Below are 18409 nucleotides of genomic sequence, written 5' to 3'. Positions count from 1 at the left end.
GCAGTCTTTAAAAGAGTGAGAAATCTTGGAAGTCATCCCTGACCATAGCCTGGATTTAGTAGTGTTAAAATATAAGTGCATGTATATTCTTTGCTAATGTAGTGAAAGTCTATCAGCATATAAAAATACATGTATGTCCGTATTAGGGGCTATTAAGCAACAATTAAATGGCTTTTGAATTCATTTATTATTACTGACATGGGGGAATTCTCATGATGTATCATTGCAAAGAGAAAAAGCAAGCTATAATATACCCAGTGACTGCTAAAAAAATACTGTTAAGAAATAGAACAATAACATGGGGATAAAAGTCCTTGATAGTCTAAGTGCGAAAAGCTAACTTATGAACAATTTATTTAGGCAAATCAGATTTTTAAAAATAAAGAAAGCTGTAATGTTGTTTGCCTACACAAAGAAAAAGATACATATGAAAATGTCAAATGTTTTTAATATTCAATGAATAAATTGAAAAGAAACAAAAGATGGAAGGGAAACTTTCAGATTGAAAAAATTTAAGAGAAACAACAAATGCAAAAGGTGGACTTTAATTTGGATACCTGTGCAAAGGAATTAACTCTAAAAAAAGAGAGATTGAGAACTGGAGAAATTGAACACAGACCAGATATATGATGATATCAGGGAATGACTATTAATATTATTTTTTAAAATATTATATTTAAAAAGGGATTTTTACCTGTTAAAGAGTAAAGCTCCAGATGAAATTATATGACATCTGGGATTTGCTTCAAAATAATTCAAAGCGGGGATAAGAGTGGGGACATGAGTGAAACAAGACGGCATGTGTTACAGCGGGATAACGGGATCACGGAGGGTCATCATACCATTCTCTCGACTTCTGTATTTATTTGAAATTTTACATATTAAAAATAGGTTAGTGGTGATTCTGTCTGGGCTGTGAAATTAAGGTAATTTCTCTTTAAATTTTTTTTCTCAAAGTTTCTGTAATGAGCAGGTATTATTTTATAAGCAGAGAAAAACTAAATGGCTATTTGTTTGTTTGGTGAATGACTTGGCCCAAACTGAGGGAGAGCAGGAATAGTGTCTCTCGGAGGAAGAGGAATAGACAGAGATCCAGAGGATGAAGTGGGACGGAAGAGCACCTGGCAGGCAGGTACTTTCCAATGCTTCAGACCCTGAGGCTTTGTCCCTGTTGGCTAGGTAGTGTGACCCGGAGCTGGCCTGAACTTGAACTACATTTGCTGAAGAACTCAACACCAGCCCTGCTCTGAACCTGGTGTGCCAGACCAGAGTGGGCAAGGTAGGGACGGAGTGGGACATGAAGGCAGGGGTAGATTGAATAAGAGAAATATCCCCCTTTCAATCCCCTCCATCCAGCCTAACAATAAAAATGACAGCAAAGGAGAAACTCCCTGTCATCCTGTTGCTCCAGAGACATCTCCCCACAGGGCCTTTGTGTAAGCTCTCCTCTTTTTTTTTCATCTGGTTAATTTGTACTCATCCTTCAAAGCTCAGCACAATCTCATTTTCTTCTGGATGTCCTTCCTGCTCCCTGACTGAGTCAAAGCCCTAGCATATGCGCTCACAACCAGGGACTCCTCTTCACAGCACTTATGGTAGCTGCAATCTTACTTTTGTTTTTGTGAATAGTTGGCTAATATCTGCCTTCCTCAACAGACTGAAAGCTCCTTGAAGGCAGGGACCATGTCTGTTTTGTATTCCCCACACCTAGAATACTGCCTAACCTTCAGTAGGTACTTAATAAATATTTGTTGAATGAATGACGGAGAAAATTTGCTGCACTGGGCCCCTAACATATTTCATCTTGGGCACTTTGGAGCTGAATCAGAAGTGTCTGTGCCAGTCTCCTCAAGTTAACTGAGGAAGTGACAGCTCCTGAGTATCAAGTGCATCTCTCCAACAGCTCCCACATGTTTTCCAGGTCACCAGGTCTTTCAACTGATGAAACAGTGCTTGAGGCAGGGGCAAGGCAGAGGGTACCTCACAGACAACTGATGGTGCTTCCAGGGGCTCCCAGAGGTCAGTAGTGATTTCTGCTCCAGGACCAGTGTGTGGCCTGGGATGGGAGTGGGTACAGGGCAGACAAACTGCCCAGTACTTCTCACTGTCTCAGCTCAAATGCTACCTCTTCCAAGGAACCTTCTCTGATCCCCCTCCCCCCTTACTCTCTTCTTCTCAGCACTTACGATTTCTAACTAGATGGGTTCTTGTTTGTTTGTTTGTTGTTGTTGTTTTTAAAAGTGTGATTAGTTGTCCCTTGCTGGCCTGGAAGCCCTATGGGTCCAGAGATTGGGTCTGCTTGTTTATTCTTACAGGTAAGTGTCTAGAATAGGGCCTGGCTTATAGTAGATGCTCAATACATATTTGTTGAATAAATAAATGAACACATGAATGCCTTAATGAATTTCCTACAGGAAGGGTGTCTAGGCTAGGGGAAGAAGAGATGGGGGTGGCAGCTGGGGGCAAGGACAGCTTAAGCCTTCTGATTTGCTGGCTTCTAGGATCTTCTAGAAAGTGCTTTGAGACTCTGATGCCAGCGGCAGGACTGTACATAGCCAGGAGCTGAAGTCTCCATGGTATGCCATGGTCTCCTGGGTTCTTGGGGCAGCAAGGGCTGGATTGTTTGGGGGGAGGCAGGGTACAGAGGAAAGCCTAGAAAGGCAGCATCTGGGGAAAGGCGGAAAGCAGCGCCCAGCCTCCTCCCCAGACCCTTGGAATCCTCCGGGCTCCTGATGTCTCACTGGGAGGCCTGGCCCAGAGCCCATCCCTCTGCCCCCAAACCAGGCTAGAGTCTCCCCTCCCCCACCCACAGGGGGTTCCTGTCTCAGCTGGAATTCCTTCTGATTGAAGCGAACAGCTGGAGCAGCTTGGCCGGGAGGGTGTGTGGCAGAAGCTGTGTGTGAGGCCGGGGGAAGGAGCGAGCACGTGGGGGGCACACGTGTGTGCTGGCTTGCCCAGAAGTACAAAGAAATGAGAGACAGGGACAGGGACACAGAGAAAAAGGCAGGAAAAGAGGGAGACAGAGAAAGATAAAGAAAGGAAAAACAGAGAAAGAGACTGAAGGAGGCAGGAAAAGACAGGGATATACAGAGAGGCAGAGAGGCGGAGAATGGAGAGGGGAAAGCAAAACTACCGGGAGACCAAAAAACAGAGAGACTGAAGACAGAAGGTAAGGACACTGGGAAAGGATGATGGAGAGACAGAAAGGGGTCAGAGACAGACAGGCAGAGACAGAGAGAAAGGAGAAACAGACTGAGACTAAGGAAGAGTCACATTTATTCATTCAGTCCACATTTATTGAGCACCGAGCCTTGCCAGGCACAGTGCGAGGCAAAAAACGCGAATGGGAGAGACCAAGACACAGCAATAGAGACAGAAACTGAGATAAAGACTGAGAGAGGAGGTGGGGAGGGAGGGAGGCAGGGGGAGAGGGAGAGATGCAAACTGAGATAGAGACCCAGCAAAGGACACAAAGATAAGAGAGAGGGAGACACCGACTGGAGAAAGAGGGGCAGAGACGAAGGCCTGCGGCAGGGAGGGCAGGACGAGAGGCGGTGGGAGGCAGCCTGGAGGAGGAGCAGGGTGAGGGCGCCCTGCCCCTCCTCCCCAGCCCCGCTCCAGCTTCGCCGGCTCCACTGTCCTCACAGCTGCCCGACGCCTTCCCCTCTGCCTCTGCCCTCCACTTCGGGCTCCCGAGGAGGTTCTGTCTGCTGACGGCCTTCTCCTCTTGCCCGTGTTTCACTGCCTGAACCCCAGCTCAGGATGGAGCCCAGCCCAGCCCAAAGGAGAGAGGCATGGGCAGTAGACGGGTAGAAAACGCCTTCCCTCCTCCCAGGGGCCACCTTAAGACCTTTTTTTTTTTTGGCCCCACAGAGATTCCAGGAGATTAAAAAAAGTGTGTGGGGGGGAGAAGGGGAGCGGGGGCCGAGTACGTGCACTGAGCTTCCAAAATAGTCAGGGTAGGCGTCTCTTCCTTCTGGAGTCTGGGAGCCAGCCCCAAGTATACCAAAAATCCCCTGAAATCCTGAGCTGAGGGAAGAAGACACTTAGAGCAAACGCTGAGCCCTTCCCCCATCTCCTCCCACGTCATCACTGAGAAAGTGCCGCAGAGAAGAGGGTGGGCTGGAGAGTCAGTCACCTACCCGCTGGTGCCGGGTCTCTGGGCCTGAGAGAAACGCCAGTCCGTGTTGGGTGGGGCTTGCTGTGGAAAAAACAGAGGGAGAGGGGCTGAGTACCCAGGAAGAGTCAGAGTGCCACCTGAGCTCCTGGGGGTGGGCCTGGAGGGAAGAAGGGGAGTGGGCACAGAGAAGCTGCAGGACTGGGAAGAAAAGGCGATAAGGTGGGGGAGGGACAGACGCATCTCCAAAGAAAAATTATGCCTCAGGTCTTCAGAGGTCTGAGGCAAGGGGGCAAACGGATAAAAGAACATTTCATCTGACCACAGTGAGCAAGCCCAGATTCTTTTCCTAACAAAACAGTCCCTTCCTCTCCCCCCCCCCCCCCCCCCCCCCGCAGACTTAGAACTTCTGAGCTGAAATTCAGGGACTGAAAAAATGTCTTCAGTGGAACGGGGGTTGGTGGATGCAGAGAAGGCCCCCAAAAGTGGCAGAGGAGGCTTTTAGATGAGAATTCCACCAGCCCTAGAATGAACGAATTTGCTCCTCAGCTGGGAACAAAGCATCCTCTGCAGCAAGATGGCTGCTGCTGCTCCCGGTAACCCTTTTTGTGCCAGGTTGTGTAATGAAACAATCAGACACACCTCCTCCAGACCCTTGACCCTCCAGGATCCCTTCCCACAGCTAAATACATTATTAATTTAGGAGTCATGCCAGACAGGGCATCCAAGCTCCAGGATATCTCTCACTCACCAAACTCTGTGCCAGATAACGGGCCCTGACTAAGGAGGAGAGAACAAGGCCACTCTGTCTGGGACAGAAAAAACTGCTGGGATGGAGCCCAGTGGGGACCGAGCTCCCACAGCCTCCAAGCAGAGCCTGCAAAGTCTCCGGAGCCCCCAGGGGCTGCTCTGTAGCCACGGCCCACCTGGCTGAAGGATCGGGGTTCTGTGCAGACATTTAACTCCCAAGTTCTTCTCAGTCTTTCCAGGGGGTGTGTTTTCCCATCAGACACTTTCATGAAGCTCTCCTAGAGCCACCTTCTCACTGGTTCTGAGGTGTGCTGGTAATTAATTCTCACGCTCACTCCAAGGAGCAGAGAGGGAAGTGTGAGCATCTCTGATTACACAGGGGAGAAGGAAGACCCAGGGCTGCCAAATGACTCACCCCAAGGCTCACAGGTGACAGCCCTGGGAGCACAGCCCAGAAACCTAAGTATCCCAGGTACAGCAGGCATCGCCGCCACCTTTTGGGGGCTGCTGTGGGGAAGAACAGAGAGATGACGAGCCCTCACCGCTGTGTTCAGAGACACAGCAGAAGCTACACGGAGATGCAGGGGCCGTGGTCAACTGGAGACGGAGAGTTGCCAGGCAAAACTCACAAGCTACATAAGGACGGCGGGTCCAGATTTGTTCACCGAGGGCTGCTCTGTGAGGAAGAGACCCAGAAGGCCTTTCTCCACATGTGTGGCTCTAAAAGGGAAAGAAACCCACCACTGCCCCATCCAAACAGAGGCAAACCCCTCCCTCTGTCCTCCGGCTGTACATGTTCCAAGACCCAAATGGTTGAGGGCACAAATTCTGGAGTCAGACAGAGCTAGGTTAGAATCTTCATCACGTACTGTCCCTTGACCCCTTGTGAAACTGAGTTATTAGGTGAGGATGCTAACATCTATCCAACTACCTTGTTAGGAAGACAAGTGAGAGGCTGTAGTTCTCAAAGGAGGCGTGCAGTAAGGCTCTGTATCAGCTCTCACAATCACCTGGGGACATGCTCAAACGACAGTTCTTATCCAGGAGGAGCAGAGTGAGGCTTAGGCATATTTTGGATAAAAGTTCCCAGGGTTGTGAAAACTTGGTGCTTTTTACCATTTTAGTTTCCCCGAAGAGACTATGGCTTTCCATCTGCCAGAAGAGGAAGGACTTGCTCCAGTCTCAGACACGTTTGTCACCCTTCACCCCTCAAGCTCTGCCCCTAGAACGCATGGCACATTGTGGTCACGACGGAGCCAAAAGCTGACCTCTGAACCTGCAGAGCCGGGGTTCCCAGGCTCCCACGTCCTGTGACAGGAAGGGGGTTGCTGGTGCCCCTGGGCTCCAGGGTCACCTCCCCTCTAGAGGACTGCGGCCCCGGGGAGCCCACCCCAGGCCGGCCCGGGAACCGCCGCCCCCGGGTCCTAGAGTCCCGCCCGCCCCGCGCCTGGAGAGTCCTGAGTCGCTCCCGCGGTCCAGGGACCCCATCAAGAGGTCCGGGGGACTGGAGGCGAGTGGGGCAAGGGAGCGGGAGCCCCCGAGTCCCTGCCAGGGCCTGGGAGGCCGCGGCCTGGGCTCCTCATCGTGAGCCCCAGGGGGCGGTGAGTCCCTGCGAGGCCGGCAGCCGGCGGTGGTGGCGGCGTGGCGAGCCCGGGCGCGTGTGTGACCCGCGGCTGCAGGGAGCACGCCGGGCACCGCGCGCGCCTGTCCTGTCTCCAGGTGCGGGTGGGGGAGGCAGGGTGGGGAGGGCGAGGATGACGGCGAAGCCACGGGTCGTGGGAGCCGAGGAACGCAGAGGCTGGCTGCGCGCCTAGGACGCCCTCTGCAAGCACAGGTCTAGGATCGCGTCCCACCCCGCAACTACGCGGACCCCGGCGGAAATCGCCAGAAAATCACCAGACCCTCAGCTGGGGAATCGGCCTGGACCCTCAGCCAGGGGCCGGCCCAGCCTTTCCTGGGGCGGGGGCGGGCGCCCACCTTCCCTCCCTCTGCCAGGCCAACCACCACCACCTCCCCGCTCGCAAGAGCCCCCTCCCTGCTTCCTCCACCACTCCTCCGGGTCCACGCAGTCAGTCCAAATGGCCCCGCGACTCGGGTGCTGCGCGGCCGGGCTCGCCAGAGAGGAATGGATGCAAGTTCAGAGTCCCTCATGTGAACGGTTGGCTTCTCCAACACCGTCCCCACGGGGGACCCCGGCTGCGCCGAGCCCCTCACCTGGCTCCGATCCCGCAGCGTACTGGAGCGGGACCGGAAGGCTTCAGGCTCCAGCGCCATAGCTGAGGGCTGCTGGACGCTGAGGGGCCTTAGAAAGGTGAAGTCACTGCCGTCTGAGGCTGGCGAAAAGCACGTCCTGTAGCAATGGCTCTGCGAGTCTGTGGGCCGCAGCGTCACCTCCATGTACTTGAGCGTGCCATCTGAGCTCACCTGCAGGTTGGGGCTGGAATGCTTATAGAAGCCCTGGGAGGGAGAGTCCTGTGGCCTGCAGCACTGGCCCCCACCCCCGTCCCCATCTGTGTGCCCTCGAAGGCACCTAGCTGAAAGAAAGGCGAAGGTGACTAAGGATAAGAGACTAACGGCCGCTAGTGCCACAATGAGGTACAGAGTAAGGTCTGACCGCTCAGGAGGGTGTGTGAGGAAGTCACTGGATTTGGGCATTTCCTCCAGGTCCTCATCCTCTAGAGCCAAGAGCACTGTGGCTGTAGAGGAGAGTGAAGGGTCACCATTGTCCCTCACCAGGACCATCACCCACTGGGTGTCAGAGTCATCCTCCAGTAAGGCGCGGGCTGTGCGCACCTCGCCAGTGTGTGCAGACACGAGGAACAGTCCTGGTGCTGTGGACTGCGGCAACAGGGAATAGGACAGCCATGCATTGTGGCCCGCATCGGCATCCACGGCTGTCACCTTGGTGACCAAAGAGCCAGGAGGAGCAGAGCGTGGGAGCCGCTGGGGGGCTGAGAGCTCCCGGCCTGGCTGGGGGTGCAGCACTGCTGGGGCATTATCATTCTGGTCCAGGACAAACACATACAGAGACGTGTTGGCATGCAATGGGGGAGAACCAGAGTCTCGAACCCCCACCACGATCTGTAGCATCTGCAGCAGTTCATAGTCAAAGGTTCGCTGGGCAAAGACCCGCCCATCCTGAGGGTTGACATACACAAAGGAGGCGGCTGGGGCTCCCTGAATCTGGCTCCCTACGATGGAGTAGGTGAGGCGCGCGTTATCCCCAATGTCTGGATCCGAGGCGACCACAGTACAGAGAAGGGACCCCGGGGGCCGGTTTTCTGGGATGTAGGCGGTGTAGAGCTGCTGGGAGAAGTGGGGTGCATTATCATTAACATCTGAAATGTTGAGCCTGAGGGTGAGACGTGTGTGCAGGGGAGGTGAGCCGGCATCACTGGCCAGCAGCTCGATGATATAGTGTGAGGTGGCCTCTCGGTCCAACGGCTGGCTGGTCAGCAGTGAGTAGTGGTTCTCAGAAGACTTAATCTGAAATGGCAGGTCCGGAGAGATATCAAGGCTCACTTCACCGTTGCTACCTGAGTCTCGGTCCCGTACATTAAACAACCCTACCACAGTGCCCACTGGAGTGCTCTCCAGGACAGGGTTGACCAAGGAGGCCAGGAGCACCTCTGGGGCATTGTCATTGGCATCCCCCACGTCCACTTGAATCACACAGTGGCCCTCCATGGCAGGCTGTCCCTGGTCACGGGCTCTTGCATGAATTTCATAGAAACTTGACTCCTCAAAGTCTACAGGACCCAACACATGGATTGCTCCACTACTAGGATCTAGGCCAAAGAGATTCCGCACTGCCTCAGATGTGCGGTCCCCGAAAGAATAGTCTAACTGGCCATTGGAGCCCTCGTCTGGATCAGTGGCATTGAGGTGGAGCAGCAGTGTACCCCTAGGTGCATTCTCTGGGAGTCCCACACGCAGAACCGAGGACTGGAAGGTTGGAGCATTGTCATTGATGTCCAGCACGATGACAGAGATAAGGGTGGTCCCTGAGCGGGCTGGGGTGCCCCCATCCACGGCAGTGAGCACCAGCTGATGCCGTGCCTGGGCTTCCCGGTCCAGCTGCTGCTCTAACACCAGCTCTGGGAACAGCTTGCCGTCTTTCAGGGTTTTCACATTCAGAGAGAAGTGGCTGCTGGGGCTTAGAGTGTAGAAGCTCACGGTGTTGGTGCCCACATCTGGATCCTGGGCACTATCCAGTGGGAAGCGTGCCCCAGGTGCTGCTGATTCTGAGATGCGCATCTCTCGCTCAGGGATGGCAAAACTAGGAGAGTTGTCATTGAGATCCAGGATCTCCACCTCTACACGGATTAGCTCCAGGGGGTGTTCAGTCACCACCTGCACTGGCAGCAGGCAGCTGGCGCTGGCTCCACACAGGCTCTCGCGGTCAATCTTTCGATTCACTGCCAGAGCACCACTCACCAAGCTCAGGGAAAAATAGCGCCCGTTCTCCTCAGAGCCCAACCGCAGCCGGCGGCTCGACAGATCTGTCACCTTTAAGCCCAGATCCTGAGCAACATTCCCCACCAGCGTCCCCGGCTCAGACTCCTCCACCACTGAGTAACGAAGCTGCCCAGACACCCAGCCCCAGCAGCACAAGGATAACATGCACAGCACTTGCCATTTCCCAGCGAGCTGTGGGGGTGTCTTGGGCCCCATGACCCAGAAGTCCCTTCCTGGACAGTGCTGTCCTGTCTCCAAGGTAGACCCAGGTCTTGTAATGCAGCAGCTGAAATCTCTTAGGTCTCCTTCCAGCCTCTTAAAAACTGCTCCGAGGTTTGCCTGCCTGCAGCAGTTCTTCTTAGTCACCGAATGGCGGGGGTGGGTGGTGGGGAGGGGAATTGAATCGGAGTCAGAGCTGGGGAGCTGGGGGAGGAGAGGCAGGCAGTAAGAGCAGATCCCCCACCTCGGCTCTGAGTCTGATTGGCCAAAAAGTCCGTCTGCTCTCAACCAATTATGAAGTCTCCTCAGTCCTGGAAACCTTAGGAATGGGCGCTGCAAGTCTGTGTCACAGAAATCTCCTACCTCCCCCACTCACTTCGTGCAGCAGGTTGATTCCGCCCCCTTGGCAAAAGTTTGACGGCTCAGATGGTGCTCAACAGGGAAGACAAAGTGGTACAAAACTCCTCAGTGTTCTGCCCCAGCAACTTCCTGCATGACTTCAGAAGCTTCCACTACTTTGCTCAAACCAGCAACAAAATGTGTCCTTCTGAGAGAGGCAAAACCCATGTGTTTCCCTTCCCTCACCCATCCTGCCTCACACTGCTAAGGTGAGAGAAAAAAAAATCATTAGGACCCTGAAACGTCTTGCAGTACTTTGAGGAAAATCTTAATGTCAGCTGATGGCTACAGGACTCAGCTTTTCTGCTACCTCAGACCTGTGCTATGGAATGTGGGTCATGACTTACAGGTAGGGAGAACATTTTCTAGGGCTGGTCCAGATCACCAGGGAGGCTCCAGAGAGGAGGTCTCGGCTCTCGGCTCTCTCATTTTACCAGTTCAGGAGAAGTCTACTTGAAGACCCCCAGAGTGGCTATCTCTAGGAATTCCTCAGCTGTAAGCCAGTTTTCTGACATTAAGTGATTTCACTTACTGCTTTTCTTCCAAAGAGGTGAAACCCTTTCCCCAGTTTACTTCATATGGTTCAAATACCAGGAGGGACTTTATCGTGAATTCTGAACACCTGGACCAAAGGATCTCTGCTTCCACCTTGATCAACACCTCTCTACTCCCTTGGTCTGCTCCCCTTTGTGCTCTCTGCTGTGTTTCCGAGGTAGTAGGTTAGGGAGGAATAGATACTGTGGGGCTAAAGATGTCAGTCTCCCTCAGTCTATTGGGAAATGGCATCCTGGAGTCAAGGTACTCCAAAACCTGCTCCCCCCACCACTGCCATCTTCAGGAAAATTAAAGAAGCCAGTCACCTGGGTTAAGGTGATTGCCCGGCGCAGCCTTCCCTTGTGCACTGTAGCTTTCTGTGCTCACCTGCCGGCAGCGTGCTTCCACAAGAGCCTGGCTCTTGCTTACCAATTACTTTCATTTCTTAATCTCAGATATGGGCCTATCCCACCTTCAAGTGCTAATCTGTGACAATCCTCTGGTTAATTCACAAAACACTCCTAAAGCATAGCATCTGCCACATAGTTAACACTCACAAAAAAGGTGACATCACTATGGGCTCTTCCAGAGAGACCAGTACTCTCTGGGACACAGCCCAGCCATTTGCCTGGATCAGAACAACCCTCAGGCATTGGCTGAGCCTGCAAAGGTCTCACCTCTAGCCCATAGAGAAGATCAGAGGGTGGGCAGCTTGGGCGAACAGGCTCCCCTGCCATGGGTGCACTGGGTGACTTCACCATCATGAAGCTATCACTCCGAGTGGGTGCAGAAGCCAAGGGTGTACAGCCATGAGAGTGGCCGCCCACATCAACAAACTTGATAGGATCATCTGACCCTAGCTGGATTCGGAGGATCCCATTGGAAGGAGGAAGTCCCTCCCTCCTTCGAGATCGGGTGAGACAGGCACAGGTGCCAGCAGGAAAGCAGGTGACTCCACAGGCAGCCCCACGCAGACACTTAGAGAGCAGTGCCACAAAGGAGCCAAAGGAGACAAAGCAGATTGCCACTAGAGAGACAGCCAAGTAGAGGGTCAGGCGGGATTCTCCTTCCCTTGGAGCTGAAGATTCTCGAAGATCAGGGACAACCGGATGAGTGTCTTCCTCCAAGGACACTAGGAGAGTAACGGAGGTAGAGAGCGGTGGGCTACCACTATCCTTCACCACGATAACCAGCTTCTGTGGCGGGAGGTCAGCTGGGATGGGGACTGCGGTCCGCACCTCTCCAGCGTAGCGGGAGACAGCAAACAGGCTAGGATCTGGGGCTTCCAGGAGCTGGTAAGAAACCCAAGCATTGTAACCTGAATCCAAGTCCACAGCGGTCACCTTTGTGACCAAGTGGCCAGCACCAACCGATGGAGGCAGTGCTTGGGGACATAAGGAACCAGGCCGGGCCCGAGGGCGGAGCACAGCTGGGGCATTGTCGTTGAGGTCCAGCACGAATAGGCGAACTGTCACAGTACTGCTAAGGGGTGGGCTGCCCCGGTCTCGGGCCTGCACCTCAAACTGCAGTGTCTGTGTTTGCTCATAGTCAAAGGATCGAGTAGCATGGACAGCTCCTGTCTGGGGGTTCAGCGAGATGAAGGAGGAAGCTGACACATCCCTGTTCCTGGGCTCTAGGAGAGAGTAGGAGATAAGCGAATTCAAGCCAGAGTCTGGGTCAGAGGCTGCAAGGGAGCAAAGCAGGTCCCCTGGGCGATTGTTCTCGGGAACAAACACCTCATGTGACCTCTGGAAGAAAGAGGGTGGGTTATCGTTCACATCTGAAATATTGAGGAAAATAGTCCTGTGGGCACTCAGGGGAGGGTTCCCAGCATCAGAAGCAGTGACCATGATGTCATAGCTGGATTTGGCTTCTCGGTCCAAGGGCCCAGCAGTTACCAGGGAGAACTGGTTCCTGAAGGCAGACTTGAGGGCAAATGGCAAGTGGTCGGGAATTCGGAGGCTCACATCTCCATTTGACCCAGAGTCAGGGTCCTGCACACTGATGAGTGCCACCACGGTGCCAGGTTCTGCACTCTCTGGGAGAGTACCAAGCTCTGAGGTCACTGTGATGTGGGGGGCATTGTCATTTACATCCAGAAGATCCACCCGAAGGCTGCAATGTTGCTCCATCGCCGGAGAACCCCCGTCACGAGCCCGCACATCAAATTCATAATAATTCTCACTCTCAAAGTCAAGGGGCCCCTGCAGGGTAAGCTTTCCGGTAGTGGGGTGCAGGCTAAAGAGGTCTCTCACACGGTCCGGGGTGTGACCACTGAAAGAAAAGGTGACATTACCACTGGGACCCAGGTCCGGGTCCGAGGCATTGAGCTGGATGAGTACCATGCCGGCTGGCGCGTTCTCCAACACGCTGATCCTGTAGCTGGACTGCTGGAAGGCTGGGGCGTTGTCGTTCACGTCCAGGACCGACACCCGGAGTTCTGCCGTGCCAGATCTCGGGGGGTTCCCTCCGTCCACAGCGGTCAGCACCAGGCGGTAGTCGGATTGCTTCTCTCGATCCAAAGGTTTCTCGAGGAGCAGCTCTGGGACCAGGCTGCCGTCGCTGCGCTTCTTGACATCCAGTGCAAAGTGCTCATTGGAGCTCAGTCTATAGCTGTTGATGGAGTTGCTCCCCACATCTGCATCCTGAGCCTTTTCCAAGGGGAAACGCTGTCCTGGAGGAGCTGCCTCCCCAATTTCCAAGTCCAGCTGCTGCCGAGGAAATCGGGGGGCGTGATCATTGACATCGACGATTTCTACCTCAGCTCGGTACATTTCCAAAGGCCCTTCGGTTACAAACTCTAGGGGCACGATGCAGCTAGCACTGAGCCCACACAGTGCCTCTCGATCAATTGGATTCTTGATGAGCAGGGCTCCGCTCTCCAAATCCACTCGGAAGTGTCTTTGGTTCACCTCTCCAGCAACCTGCAGCCTGCGAGCTGACAGACTCTCCGTATCCAGCAGGAAATCTTGGGCGACATTCCCTACAAAAGTCCCTTCCTGTGACTCCTCTGGGACCGGGTAGCGGATCTGCCCACAAACATAACCCAGGTGGCAGAAGAGGAACAAAAGGGTAGCCCCCCGCCAGATTTCCACCCAGCTTCTCACCTTGTGGAGCATTGCCGCCACCCTCTAGCTGTCTACCTGGTGGTGAGAAGCCGAAGAAGCCGACCCGCCCCAAACGGCCACAGCAGCTGGAGACACCGACCTCCCTTTCCCCGCGCCAGCTCTGGCGCGGCTCGGCCGGCGCCGCAAGGGTTACGCGCCGTTTTTGCTGGTGGCGGGGTAGATTTGTCTGCCTTTCACCACCCGATTGGCAGACAGCGGCTCCTCGGCTCAGCCAATAGGCTGAGCACAGAACGTCCCAATAGCAGCAGGGTTTATGCGTCGCAGCATTGGAGGAAAAAAATAAAAAATAAACGAAAAAACCTGCTTTTTCGCCTTCTTCCCGCTCAGCAGCATTTTTTTCTTTCCACGGGTTATTACTTCTGTGGAATATATATACATATTATATTCATTCCTAACAGACAAATTTGCCCCGCCCCTTTGGGAGGGGAGGGGCAGAGGAAACGGCGACAGCCTGAACCCTAGCAACCTGCAGCCCAGAGAGTGAGTAGCCATTTGAGACTGGTCACTTTGTTCCAGCCAGTGTTGTCATCGACCAGGATTCTAAATGAGTAGCTACCGCCTCGTTCTCACTTGATTAGAGCAGCAGCTCATTAGAAGCACGGTCATATGTTCAAAACTCTGCCCCTCTGCAGCTTATTCAGAAACGTATCCATTTTTGCAGAAAAGGTTTACACATTAATGTAACCAATTAAATTTATCCAGCACAGCTTTTATAGTAACAGGAGGTGCAGCAGAAACCAAATCTCTCTTATTCAGACATTTGCTAGTGATACACTAAATTACCATTCATTGATTTCAAGGACAGTATGGAAGGAGATGGAGTGGGTGGAGGAAGCCAGGAGAGGGAAACGTTCCAAATTAGTAAAGAATCAGGGAATCTGGGAGGCGCTAAGCGCTGGATCTCATTACCTGGCAGAATGCTTAAGTTCACAGATTTAACAGCTACCTTGAATGATTATCATCAGCTAACCAACAGCATTGTGCCTATACATTCTCTTTATTGGATATCACCACATGGGAGACCATTTCAAAAGAGTGAGCTTTTCAGTTTGCCCCAGAGAGCCCTTTGGAGCTGGAGTCTTGATCTCACCCCGCCCCCATCCTTACTCAGCTCTTCCCAGAAGCCTGGCCACTAGTACCATGCACAAGCACAGAAACATGGCTAATCTTACACTGTAGGTACCTGCGAGCTATAATCTGAGTGGCTAACACACCAGAGCACAGAAAAGAGAAAATCCCAGCCTGATCTGGACATAAGATTTCTGAGCTCATCCAAACCTTCACCTAGCTTACCACTGGCTGCCAAACCTGGTAGCAAGACCTGGAGTTCTTATTCTCCCCAGATTTTTTCCAAACCCTTGATCCTCAGGGATATCTTTTTGGCTATAGTGAGGCCAGCAACCAACATCCTGGTCTCAAATAGAGGCATATAACATTCTGTGTTTTTTATAAAACAAAACAAACAAACCACAATCCAAAAAACACCTAAACCTCCTCCCAGGGGAATGACAAAGGGAGCGAACAGCCTGGCTGACCACGTTTTTCTTTCTTCCTTTCTTTTTTTAGGCGGTACCAGAGATTGAACCCAGGACTTCAGACATGAAGGCAGGCAGGCACTCAAATCACTGAGCCACACCCACTCCTGACTGACCAAGTTTTATGCCAGGATTCACTCTCTCAGTGAATGGTACCCTCACCCCCCAGCTGCCTTAGTCAGAATCCTGTGGTCATCCTTGACTCATTCCTCTCTCTCACTGCCTATCATCATGTCAATCAGCAAGTCCTGATGATTTTACGTAGTCTTCTGCATCCATGCTGTATTGTGCTGATTCAAGTGTTTATCAATCTTCTCCTCAAATACTGCAGTAGCCTTCTAACTGGTCTCTTTGCCTCAGTCCCAGTATCCCTAATCCATTTCACTAAATGGCTCTCTTAAAAAGAAACTGCTGGCCTATGTATGGCTGTTCAAAATTCTGCAAAGACTATCATCTATACGGATAAAACAAAAACTTCTTAGCATGGCCTAAAGGCCTTTCAGGATTTAACTCTTGCCCACTTGCTTCACCACATCTACAGAGATGAATACCTTAAGGTTTAGAAATAATGAAATGCCATACTCCCTCCTGAAGTGCCCCCCAACCCCCTTTCTCCCTTACTGTTTGACAAACTATTGCTCAACCTTTAGTTCTTAACCTAATTTCCTTTAGGTGCTTCTTCTTTGCTTCCACTACTCGTATATACAGACCTCCACTATCATTGCTTTTCTGCCCATCTCTCTTCCATGGTACTCTGCACTATGATGGCAGGGACTGTGTTTTCATCTTTCACACGCATTTAACAAAGAGTATGGCTCATAGGAATGCTCAATAAATGATTAATTATTGATATTATCATTTATCAGTTCAGCAAACATTTATTGAATACGTGTTATGGACAAGGCACTTTATATGCATTAATTTTCACTTTCTCAACAACTTTGCAAAGTAGGCATTATCTTTATTTTATAGATAAGGAAACTTGCATTCATAGTGGGGATGTGACTTGTTTAAAGTCAAACAACTAGTAGGTGCAGTACTAGGGTTTCCAACCCCCACCCTTGATCTGTTTGGCAATAAACAAAGCATCTTTCTAAAACACTGTAAATGATTTTTCAACCAGTTTGTCATCCCCAAACCATAAACTGGCCCTCTACTGATGTCTTTAATAGCCAAGAACTAAACTTCTTATAGATCCGATCCTTTATATTAGCATGTTTGCACCAAAACAAAAAAGTACACAGGCTTTTTGACTAGAATTAGGGCATATCCTAGTCTTGACCTTCATGTGCCAGGTATGTGATTCTCCTACCTCTAGATTTTTAAAAATGCCTTTATTGAGATATAACTCACATACCATGTAAGTCACTCTTCGGTGGCTTTTAGAATATTCACAGTTATGCAACCATTACCATAATCTAATCATAGAACATTTTTGTCACCCCCAAAAGAAAATCCATAACCCTGTACTTAGCACTCTACTTTTAAAGAGCAATTGTCCAGGTGCTGATGGTTTAGGAAGATTTTCTCTTTGGATGGCTGAAATATCATCTTATGTTCTCCCTACAGAGCCCTTCTAGAGCTAGTCTCTGTAATGCTTTAAGGTTGGAGGATGACAATGAACCCGGGACCTCATATATATGCGAAGCAGGCACTCAACCACTGAGCTACACACGCTCCCTACAGTGTTCCTTAAAAGGGACCTGCCCAATAAATCTGGCTCCTGGTTCTGTGAACACCAGAATAACACTTAACTTTATCAGTATGCTAACTGATAAGCTGGCAGGTCCTAGGGCATTGGTTTTTTTGTTTTTGTTTTTGTTTTTAGGAGGTACCACGGATTGAACCCAGGACTTCGTACATGGGAAGCAGGTACTCAACCACTAAGCTACATCCACTCCCCTAGGCAGTGGTTTTTAAACTTGTCTGCATATTGGAATCACTTGGGGACTTTAAAAAATTAGTGACTTTCTTATACCACCCCCCAGAGATTATGCTTTAATGTGATTGGTTGGGGGTATGGCCTGGGTTTCAGAATTTTTTTTTATATAGATCTCTAAGTGATTTCAATATGCAACCACGTTTGGGTACATCATTCTGGCGAAAATGCCAGTTGTTTTCCAGGCTACCGAGAAGAGCAGCAACTGCTTCTCTCTGGCTTTCCTACTTTGTCATCATTGGCTGTCCCTAGATTTGCTGATTTTCAAGGTATGTTTAAGATTTGGAGCAGGAGAAGAACTAATAAAAAATAACAGTAACAGCTAATATTTATTGAACACTGAAGACTCATAGTTAGTAAGTGGTGGAGCCTAGTTTGTCTAACTGCAGAATTCAAGAATTAATAATAATAACACATTTCTAACAGTAACAGTGGTTCTGCCACAGTTGGAAATGTGTGTAAGTTTATGTCCAAGGTAAAGGCCTTGCAGTCACTGGCACACCATCTCAAATGAATGATAGCTTTACCTTTCCAAGGGTATGAATTTACCTGCCTTTCATGGTATGTATATACCTAGAAAAATAATTCTGGAAGGATGGGGAATGACATTGAAGAACAAAGAGACTTTCAATTTGTACTTTGTTCTTTTGGATTATCTGGGTTTGTTTCCAGAATAAATTATTACTTTAATAATTAACAGTGGCCCTATTTTAGGATTTGGGGATTGTAGGTAATTTTTAATTTTTCTTCATACTTTCCTATATTTTCAAAATTTTCTACAATGCACATGCATTGTATATATATTTTATATACACAAAATATTTTGTAAGTAATGGGCACATCATTTTCAACAGTGTGCTTGAAATAAAATTTAAAGGATGCCTAGAACTTTCTTTCATAGAAAATAATCTGAGAATGAGGTAAAGGGTCTGTATGGGTAAAGGAAAATGACAAGCAAACCATTATTCTTTAATGCAGATTCAGCAATCATTTGAAAGATGGATGATTGAGGTAGTTTTTAGATTTCTAGCAGCTGCCACTGGTTAGAGGTATCCAGTAGTTGTTGTGTTTTTTGTTTTTTTTTTCCCAATGGAAATGACTCAAAGCTAACCTCTGAGTGCTGAATTCTGGGGTTATAGCTTAATGGCCCCTCAGCAAGATTGGCTAGCTGTGATGGCAATTAAGTGCTGAGGGTGTGAATTGGGTCCAGAGATGTGTCAATTAACTCCACCTTGAAATGAGATCACAAACCACACTTGAGCCAGGCCAACCCTCTCACAAAGGCAAGCAGTCCTATCTTGGGAAGACCAGGTGAAAGTGTGGATACCTC

General features: G+C 50.6%; 1 protein-coding gene across 26 annotated transcripts in view; it reads right to left on the bottom strand.

The window, feature by feature from the left end:
- LOC101435103 (protocadherin gamma-C4) overlaps positions 1-18409 on the bottom strand; it is a 182200-nt gene that overhangs the window by 11250 nt on the left and 152541 nt on the right. For 23 of the 26 annotated variants that reach the window (XR_011646767.1, XM_071210278.1, XM_071210273.1 and 20 more), the window contains one exon: positions 4143-4201. Coding sequence is in view for 25 of the 26 variants with exons in the window: in XM_071210278.1 (XP_071066379.1) it covers positions 4143-4201 (59 nt within the window). In the remaining variant the exon portion in view is untranslated. Of the gene's footprint in view, positions 1-4142; positions 4202-7081; positions 17891-18409 lie in introns of those variants that run through there. The other 3 variants (XM_058285985.2, XM_058285971.2, XM_058286063.2) reach the window with 3 other exon arrangements.

The sequence above is a fragment of the Dasypus novemcinctus genome, chromosome 2, assembly GCF_030445035.2.
Source record: "Dasypus novemcinctus isolate mDasNov1 chromosome 2, mDasNov1.1.hap2, whole genome shotgun sequence".
NCBI lineage: Eukaryota > Metazoa > Chordata > Mammalia > Cingulata > Dasypodidae > Dasypus > Dasypus novemcinctus.
The sequence above is the reverse complement of the archived record's forward strand: the minus strand, read 5'-3'. Positions and strand labels throughout refer to the sequence as shown.